This window comes from Nothoprocta perdicaria, unplaced genomic scaffold (assembly GCF_003342845.1).
Source record: "Nothoprocta perdicaria isolate Ctin4 unplaced genomic scaffold, notPer1 scaffold_190, whole genome shotgun sequence".
In the NCBI taxonomy this organism is placed as follows: domain Eukaryota; kingdom Metazoa; phylum Chordata; class Aves; order Tinamiformes; family Tinamidae; genus Nothoprocta; species Nothoprocta perdicaria.
The window spans coordinates 1,488,418-1,498,271 of NW_020455094.1; the positions used below are offsets into that span (position 1 = coordinate 1,488,418).

At 41.2% G+C, this 9,854-nt stretch overlaps 1 protein-coding gene across 1 annotated transcript; it reads left to right on the forward strand.

Moving 5' to 3' along the window:
* Positions 1-498: 498 nt before the first annotated feature.
* Positions 499-7,250, forward strand: MGST1 (microsomal glutathione S-transferase 1). Its single transcript, XM_026037131.1, has 4 exons — positions 499-543; positions 2,912-3,059; positions 4,526-4,617; positions 6,654-7,250. Exons 2-4 carry the CDS (start codon positions 2,934-2,936, stop codon positions 6,898-6,900), a joined length of 465 nt encoding a protein of 154 aa, XP_025892916.1. The 5' UTR covers positions 499-543; positions 2,912-2,933; the 3' UTR covers positions 6,901-7,250.
* The last annotated feature ends 2,604 nt before the right edge of the window (positions 7,251-9,854 follow it).

Sequence of the window (9,854 nt, forward strand, 5' to 3'; positions counted from 1 at the left end):
ATGTAGCCCAGACTAACTTTCTGTCATAGTGCAGCTTTGAAAACCGCCTCACTTCCTTTCTACGTTTCTTATTTCTGTACCCTTTGCTGTATACTCGAGTCTATATTTTCTTGTCTATATTTTCACCAGTCCTTATGAACTTTTTAGCCTAAAAGCTTGCTACAACTGGGAGGCACAGAGCTGGGATCTGTGTTGTTTGACTTGAGGGCGGGCTGTTGCTGCCATGCGTTTCTCTCCCAAGTATCTTAACCTTATTTTGCAATCCGAGGAGGTTTAAAGTTGGGGTGTTTTTTGTGATTTCTTTCCTCCTCCTCGCAGGCCTCGGCCCCGCTTCCCGCGCACGCGAGCGCGGGCTGTCCGCGCCATGGCGGCTGCCCCTGCCCGGGCAGGGAGGCGGAGCGCGGCAGGGAGGGCAGGGCAGGCCCGGGCAGGGCAGGCCCGGCCGGGCCCCTGCGGAGCGGGAGCGGGGCGGGGGTTTCAGCGGCGGCCGGGAGCAGCGGCGCTCGGTGCGGTGCCTGCGCGCTCCGAGGGGACGAGGCCGAGGTGCGTGAGCGCTGCGCCATGGCGGAGCCTCCATGGCGGCGGCGGGGAAGGGGGGCGGCGCGCGCCTGCGGGCGCCATGCGGGCCCGGCGGCGGCGGGGAGCGGGATGGAGGCGCCCCGCAGAGCGCGGCAGCGTTTCCCACGGGCGTTTGACGTGTTATTCCGTTGTTCTGGAGGAGGGGGAGGCCCGCGCCGCCGTTCGAGCGCCACCGCGGGCGGGTGGTCGCGGGCCGGGTTGACCTGCCCTCCCGTTCGGTGGCGGCGGATGGGCTTGACCTGCGCCCCGGGGCAGCACCGTGGGGAGTCGCTTCTTCCTCATTCTCATCAAAATGAAAGTTTGTGCAAAGCCAGAGGTGCTTCACAGAGGTTTCAGACCACTAAGCTTTGCTTCCCTGTGTGTTGCTTCTTTGGTGACCGATTTAAGCAAGGCAGGGAGATGAGCTGCTTGGTTTGGCTCTTGCTACCACCAACCTCCCCAAGGAGGACAGCGAGACGCCCCTGTTGAGATTATGGGCACGTGGTGGGTGTTTGCAAGGCCAAAAGTGCCCAGTCACCCCGTGTGGGCTTTGCCTGTCCTCCCAGCCTACGGTGGAGCCAGCTCACACTCCCCAAGCTGACACTCCCTGGTGCCAGAAGGTCCTGTGCGGGTTTTTGCAGAGTCATGGGCCTGGGCACGGCAACCACAAGCAAACAGCAGGACAAAGTTTGCCAAAGTGTCTTTACGAATCGGATTTGAAGGAGCTGTGTGCCTGGGGTCCAGATTTGGTGCTGGTTTTGCATGAAGAGAAATTTTGCATGCAAGCTTTGCCACAGCAAGGTTATTTTGCATCCGGATGAGGCCATTTGTGGTTTCAGTAGAAATAGCATAACCCTTCCAACCCTGTGCTGTTGTACAGTTTCGGCTTTGCAGCGCCTTTTTCTGTTGGGGTTAAAGCTGTGAATTTCTCGCTTTCAGTAAGATTTTTGATCCTGTCTTTTCCTAGAGAAATTAAGGCCTGGAGTTCGTGGAGATTTGAAGAGACTGACCCCCTGAGTTGAGAAAATGGGTTGAATGTGATACAGGTCCAGTTGGAAGGACGTTAAGAAGTTGGCAAATAGTTTCTCGTGACTCTGCATAGAGTTCTTGGGCGCTTTTGCAGCATGGCTTTCATCTTCAATGAGGAAGAATGTTCTGAAGATGCTATGGATTTATTTTCTCTTTGTTCTGTGAAACTCTACCCAGTTTATGGTGTGATACAAAGTCACAAATTACAGTTTCTGTTCCCTCCCGAGTGTTTCCTGAGAAAATCTTTGCTGAAGCACCGGTTATCTGGAGAAGTGCTGCACTGTGATGTGAGAGAAAAGCATTGTATTGAATTTCTCACAGCCCCTAGGCACACTGCTTGGCCCCATGACCCAAGCACTCCTTTTTGGATGGATTAAACCAGGAAAAAAATCCCATCCAGCCCAGCCAAGGTGTATTTCACCTAGCACAGAGCTGTTTACTTGCATGCTCCCCACCTTCCCACCAAAGATGCCCTTTGGGAATGAGTGTTTTCTGCTGTGGCCAGATAACTGAGCCTCTCTCCTTCTGTAGTACCTGGCTCTGTCACCTTGCTGAAGTCATGAGCAGCGATCATTAGAGTTGTACATAATGTGACTCATTATTACTATTACTGTTACTATTACTATTAAAAGCATAGTCTAGGAAAGAGTGAAGTTAAAGGGAAAGTTGTTTTGGTTTTGAAAAGAAAGAAGCAGCTAGTAGCTAAGAATTGCTAGTTTTATGGATTCCTACTCACTGGATGACTAAAGGGGAAAAAAACCCAACATTTATAATTGGCCTTGATCACAAGTTGTAGCTGGGCTAGAAGATGCTGGTTGGTTTTTAAGCTGGAGTGTCATCATGATTGTATTATTTTATGAAAAATGTAGGCAGTAGTAATTTGCCGTTTAAACTATTAAGCTGGGAAAACCGTTTTATAAATATCTCATCACACACTTTTTATCCAGTAACTGTTTTGGGAAATTATTTAAAACAAATTGACCGAACTGGTGGTAAGAAAAAGTGTACTAGTTTCTAGAACTTTTCTTTGCAACTGTGTTAAATATTTTCATGGTTTATACTTTGACAGTTTAATAAGCAGATGCTAGAAAAGAGAAGAAAAAAAATAACTGGTAGCATAATTTCTAATCTTAAAATATAACATTATGTCACTGTGAAAGTAAACTCAAGAAAAATGAATTTGTTTGAAAATAAATGTTTCACAGAAGAAAAATTGTGCTGTCACTGTAGTGATGCTAAAGAAAGCTATTCTGACAGTTATGTTCTTGTACTTTTGATTATTAAAATGTTAGTCTTTTTTTTTTTTTTTTTCCCCTCTTTAAAGGTCATTCGAGAGAATTGCAGAAATGGCTAAAGTGACCCAGCTAATTGACAATGAAGTCTTCCGGGCTTATGTTACCTATGCAACTATTATTCTTCTGAAAATGATGCTAATGAGTTGTATAACAGCGTACTACAGGATCAGAAGAAAGGTAAAAAACTGTGAATACTGCCTGGTAGAAAAGAGTGAAATTTCTGTTAAAATTCCAAGGTATTAAAAATGCTTTTTTCCTTTTCAGCTTTCACATACTGATACCTTTTCCATGTTGGATTTTGGGCTTTGTTTTCTCTCTCCCTCCATAGTGGAGCCCTTAGGATTTGGCTTATTGGTGCTGTGTCAGCCTCAAGTGAAGGATGTCTTTATACCTAATGAGATACCTAAGTGTGATATGGAGCCATGTAAAGTGAATAAACAGCTAGTAGGGTTGGGAGAGGATATATGAAAGGAATTTTTATGCATCTGTCAGCCTGTCATGTAGTAATTTTAAAGCTCTTTACATTCCCTAATTGTTTTAGCCTTTTTATTTCAGGTAGGTCATTATTTAAAAAAAAAAAAAAAAAAAAAAAAAAAAAAGAGAGAGAAAATGACAAGTAGGCTAAAAGTTTCCATGGACTGAGGCTGGACAACTATACGAGATGCACTGAGATTTACTAAATAAGCTGTAGACTGCCTCTAGCTTCCCATCTCTGGCTTCCCATGAGAGTGGTGGTGCATTTGCCCTTTTTCCTGTCTTCTTTAGGCATCTGCTAGTGGCCTTTTTTGGAAACAAGGTCCTGCCAGACAGTGTGTGGTGCGAGGACTTTGCTGCAGTCCTGTTGCAGAGATGTCTTCTTAGGGAGTAAGAGAACCCCCTCAAAATGAACTTACTGTTTGTGATGTTTGTCATTGCTTTTTGTTATGAGGCATTTAGGCCTCTGCTGATTTTAGACAGCTCTGTAAGGTGTTGGACACAACAGAAAATTGAGCCTTGTATAGCCTCAGCTGTCCATAGGATGTTGCTGCAGATGTTGCCACAGACGCTGCCACAGATGTTGCTGCATGTGGTAGCAGAGAGAGATCCTACTACTGTTTGTGCCAACTGAAGTACATGGCATTTTTTATACTGTGTCTTAGGGTATTTGGAGGTAAAAGGATACTATAATTGACAAGATTGGTACCTATGAAGAAAGGAAACAACTTGAAAATAAATGAGGAGCCTCTTGGATACTGTTGCTGTGTGTCCTTCTGAAGGAGGAGTGGGTCCAAAAGGGCTTCAGGAATAGCGAAAAAGAAACTCATTCAGTACTAACAGCGTTTCTGTCATCCAGTTCCTGACTCTTCTCAGGAATTGCTTTAAACTGAGTGTTGGTGGTTGTACGTATTTGTCAGTCTTGTTATAAGAAGGCTTAAGCTACGTGCATCAATTGCATTGCCATAATTTTGGCAGTGTGCAAACCAGGCTAGGTTCAAGAATTCACTAGTGCACTGAATAAGGTATTATTCTCAGTGGATTTAACTTCAGGTGGGTTATGTGAAGTAGGAGGCATTAGTGAAATGAACAACCTTTATATCAAGCTCCGTTGACTAGAAGAAATGTTCTTGCTTCTAATGTCTGCTGTGTATTTGTGTTTCAAATAGGCATTTGCCAACCCAGAAGATGTACCTTTTGGTAAAAGTGAGAATGCCAAAAAATTTCTGCGAACTGATACAGATGTTGAACGTGTGCGCAGGTAAGAATGGGGGGCTATCAAAAGTTGTTATTAAATAGCATTTTATAATAAAGGAAATAATTTCACCCTCTTCCCTTTGGCAAACTTATGTGTTTTTGTGTGTGTTGTAACCTTACAATGTAATTTGTCTAAATGAACAAACTGTTCCATATTCAAATGGTCAACACACATACCAAAATAATAAATCAATGGCTAACTCTTGAATAATATTAAGTATGAATAGGAGAAGTGGTAAAAATATTGCAAAATGTGCAATATTCAAACTGCTTCATTTATTATGAAGCAGTGAGGTGCATTAAGGGTAAATCAGCCTTCTCTGTAATCTGAGCATGAACTGTGATAGTTACATCGTTTGCTAAAGTGTAAAGGAAACAATGGGGAAAAGGAGTAAAACTGCTATGGATCTCGGAGTTGTAATGAGGGCCTCCTTTCAGAACAGTGCATCCTTGAAAATGTTGCTAGCTCCATGAACTCTAGCATATATTTATATTTTTCGCCTGGAGTCTAATCTCAGGGGTTACACTAGAAAATGAAGTTAGGAAAATGACAACAACTTCTTAGAGTCGTTGACAGATCAGATTTTGAAAGACTCTGTTCTTAAATCCTATGCAACTGTGTTGCAAAAGTGTTTAGACTTTCATGGAACTATTAGCTCAGCTCTGCTCTAGTGACTCCAGTGCTGTTGCAGGTTGCAGCATCCTTTTGTTTTTTTTTCTTTCCTCTCAACAGTACCTCTTAATAAATGTTTACTATATCTTCATAGCAACAGGGAATGCTATATAGATTTAAGCATGGCTTACTTCTTTGTAAGTGACTGGGGTTTGTTGCATTTATAGACAGGAGGCAACACTACTTTCTTCAGTTTATTTATTTGGTAAAAGAAACACAATTGCTGGAGGATATTTTTGCCTGAAATGATAAATGCATTCAGAAGGCAGCTGAAAAAGAGCTCTGTGTTTTGTTTCTAGTTGGCACTGAAATTTGACATAATTAGTTGAAGCTTAGAAGATGTTTCAAACAGCAAATTTGGCTGGAATTATATTTTATCTAAAGAGGTAAAGGGAACAGGGAAAGTTCAGGAAGAAAAATGGAAAAATACAACAAGATCTAGAGTTCAGTCTCAACAGATTTTTAGTAAATTATATTTGGTTTCAAAATTCAGACTTTCTCAGCTCTTTTAGTACTTAGTAGTGAAGAAAAAAAACAAAGTAGTTACTCAAAACCGTTAGATTCGCAAAAGTAACATTCTTTAAGATGACTGAATTTCCTGAAGTTTTGATAGAAAAAATAAAAGCTTTTTTACTTTGAAATTTACTGTTTAAGTAGACTCCAGAAGTGACATTGGAAACTGTTGAGAACAGCAAGATCAAAATGTATTAGTAAAATTGTCTTTTTTTTCATATAATACAAATTGAATATTACTGAGTACCATTCTGAGTTAAACTGTATATGCAACACAGAACATTAACTTCAAAATTAAGAATAGATAAAAAGATGGGAGAAATGACATTACTATGCAAGTGAGAGCATATTTCATGGCTTTTTTTTTTTTTTTTTTTTTTTTATGGAGGCTACATGCTGAGTTTTTAGTTTTGGAATAGACCATCTGGGCAAAGAAGCCTAGTTCTTGCAGTCACTGTCATCCACATCACAGCGGAGAGAGGTGATAAGAAAGTCCCAGACTTCTAGTGTCTCTTCCTCCGTGTCCTATCCTTGCATCCTCTCCACCAAGATGCAGTCAAACACCTGATGCAAGTCCCAAACTGTTACTGTGGTTCTAGAGAAAATCCTAAGACCTTTCATACAGAAGGTCCAAAGCTTAAAAATAGAGGGTGCTGCAAGAGACACAGCATGGCAATGTCAGGTGAATGTGACAAAACTGTTTGAGCAACTGAACTAAGTCCCCCACTTCAGGGGAAAGTGGTGGTTAGGACACTAGCAATAGCGTTCTTCTTAAAGGGTTTAAAATAATGAGGCTTGAAGAGGTTGGTTCAATAAAACTTAGCACTGTTAAACAACTTCGCTTCTTTCTCCAGGAGCCACCTGAATGACCTTGAAAATATTGTCCCCTTCTTTGGCATTGGACTGCTGTATGCTCTGAGCGGCCCCGAGCTGTCCACAGCCTTGCTGCACTTCAGGATCTTCGCTGGGGCTAGGATCTTGCACACTATTGCATACCTGACCCCGCTCCCCCAGCCTGGCAGGGGGTTGTCCTGGGCAGTTGGGTACGTGGTGACCTTCTCGATGGCCTACAAAGTGCTGAAGACTGCACTGTACCTGTAACGGAGCTGCGTCCCTGTGTAGCGTTCACCGTTCCAGGTGAAGTTTACATCAGGGTGTGCTGATGTCTTGAATGAGCCGTTGTAACCCCTTCATGGTGACCCCAATTCAGTTTCCAGCAGAGGCTTTTCATTCCTGTTTAGATATGTTTCCTTTTAGAGGAGAAAAAAGATCCTTCTCCCTATATTCCCTTTTCAAAGGCTGCATTGCCAAAATATTAGATTGAATTTTCTTTCTGTGATATGTCAAGTGCTTATGATTCTAAGCATATGATGATGCTGTATTGATGGCATATGTGGTAATTTTCTACAGATGTACTATTTTTGGCTCTAGCTCTGAAGTCTAAATCAATAAAGACAAGAGAGAAAAAAAAGTGTGTTTGTATTTTTGTTTTCATTTTGACTGTTCTAACTGCAGCCAGCAAATAGAATGTCAGTATATATCAGATGGAGATTCCAATCATACAGTTCTTTGAAGAATATTTACCTTAATAATAAGATATAGCAAGTAATGCTAGGCTTTTTGTAAAGAAACTGATGAAACTGATGTTTGTATAATCCACTTTGGGATTAAAAACCCAAACCATAGCAGTTCCATTTTTCTCAGTTGAATAGATTTAAAAAAAAAAAAAAAAAAAAAGTATTTGTGCTAAGTTCTCTTTAGTGACACTTGTGAAAATATGAAGTAATTTTTGTTGAAGTTGCTCCAAGTTTAGGTTTTGAAAACAGATAAAGTGTAGATACTTTGTAGAGAAATTTCTTTGTTTGGGATGATTTCAGCATAAAAGGGGGGACACGTCCGAATGTATATACCAGGTAATTCAGAAGCAAATTTATAATTAGCTTGTATGTCATCCTATGTTTGTAAATATGCTGCTGATAGAAAATTTTGCTCTTTGCTCATATCTTTCTGATGTGTTAGTTTGAAATACTTTCTTTTAAAGAGTCTTTCCCATCATTTTTTGTTGTTTTTTTTAACTCTGGTCTACCTAATAGCAATAGAGTTCAAGAGCAAAATTAACCCAAGAAAGAATTTATAACTTCCGTGCTGGACACTGCTAAGTTTTAAATGGCAATAATCAGAGCCTAATGTCTTGCTTCTGTTTTTATTTTGTGCTTTTCTACCCTAGAGGTTCCTCTAATACATTTTCCCATTCCAAGGATAGCCCGGAGAGAGGCTTAAGGATTCTTTCTGCTGCCTGTAAATGCCAAAGGCTCTTCTGTTCTCTTTGCATGGAAGCTTGTAGTGCAAGGCCTATCATATTAAGTCCTACAGATATAACCACAATTGTGAGATAAGTCAGTGGAAGCTCAAGAATTACGCTAGAATGTAACTGGGAAAGCTGACAGGAGGTGTCAAAAATGATGCGGACTGGTTTAATCCAAAGAAGAGCTATTAACTGCAATTTAAACACTGTGTTTAAGTCATGTCTACTAAAAAAAGAAGTGTAGGAAATCAACAAGTGAAGACTAATTTTTGAAGAATTTGGTCTAGCTAGTGAGTGAAATAAAGCAGAGATGGGTCCTGTAGAAAGAGAATGCTTCAGAGAGGGATTAAAAGTTGAACATGGTAGGGCTTCATTTGCTGAGATGGGAACATAAGCCCACATCAGTATCGCCTTAATAACAGGAGGGCCAACAGAAAAAATACAGGCTTTTGTGTTTCTCCTTGTACCTTTTCTCCACCATATCCTTCCAGTACTGTTTTCCTGCAGCTCTTTCTCTGTTAACTTTGTTGGGAGCTCCAGACCAGCTACCTTGGATAGAACGGTTGTAACAAGGTAAGATTATGCAGCCAACTCTTCCTAGCTTGAGAATGACCAGTGATGGATGGAGAAGTGCCCAGAGCCATGTGTTGGGGCCCGAAGCAACAGATATCAGAGTCAACTTGCCATTTCAGCTTGATTTGCCTGTGATTGCCCAGCCTCCTTATGCTCAAATACCACCACCTAAAGCTATATTCCCCTCAATCCCTTCTAGTTGTCTCTTCTTTGTAGCTGTGTCTTTTTAGCCATTAAAAGGAAGTAGCCACCATTGTCAGAAGGATCATTGCAAAGCTAGTCCTTTACCAGTGGGGCAATCAATTACCAATGCCCTTGTGGTGGAATGAGAGACTCTGGAGTATGAGCTTTCTAATAGAGGGATTCTTGATAGCCTTTTATCTACTTAATTTCAAAGTTTTCTCATTTGTTTTCTTTCTTGATTCATTTTCAGACTTCGAATTTTTCTGGTATGCCTACAGTGGGATTAGGAAGGCGTTGTTCTGTGTATTCAAATATCCATTTTTAAAAAATTGTATAACAGTAACACCTTAAGTCTAAAATTGGGATCTAGTTAATTAACAGATATGTTAGGATGTCAGAATGTCACAAATTGTTAAGCAGGAGTGATGCAGTCTACTTGCCATTGCCAGACGCACTCAGAAGCAGCATTTCAACTTCTTTGGCATTAAACTTCTCTACAAAATTCTGAGGAGAAATACCCGGAGCCTATCTTCATTTCTGTGACCTTAAATTTGAAGCCAAAGTAGTTTTAAATCCGTGAACATACACTCACTATATGCTGAGGAGCAGAAAAAAATAAACAGAAACCCTTTAAAATACCTAGAGTGATTCAATATTATTCAGTGTTTCTCTTGCATTTATTTTAAACCTCTATTTTATTTTCTCTTGCTCCCACAAATACCATCTGTGTATCTGGGTGGGGTACAGGCTCAATCTGTGAAATCTGCCTTAGCAGCTTCAGTGAAACTCCTGACTGCCAGCTCTGTGAAGTGCTTTGGAGTGGCTCTTTTACAATGGCTCTTGCAGTTCTCCAGGCCATGTGCTAGGGATATATATACTATATATGCATAATACCCATTTGTTGTAGAGGGGTAAATATAAAAAGTTATTTTACTTTTAGGATAACGAGAGAAGGGAGGAAAGATGGGTGAATGTACTCCTGGACTAAACCAAA

What these genes read in the sequence shown, in the direction of transcription:
- MGST1 (XM_026037131.1), top strand. Translation starts at nt 2,934, where the DNA reads ATGGCTAAAGTGACCCAGCTAATTGACAATGAAGTCTTCCGGGCTTAT. An exon ending in ACTACAGGATCAGAAGAAAG is followed by an intron (nt 3,060 to 4,525) that starts GTAAAAAACTGT and finishes TGTTTCAAATAG; the next exon opens with GCATTTGCCAACCCAGAAGA. An exon ending in GATGTTGAACGTGTGCGCAG is followed by an intron (nt 4,618 to 6,653) that starts GTAAGAATGGGG and finishes TTCTTTCTCCAG; the next exon opens with GAGCCACCTGAATGACCTTG.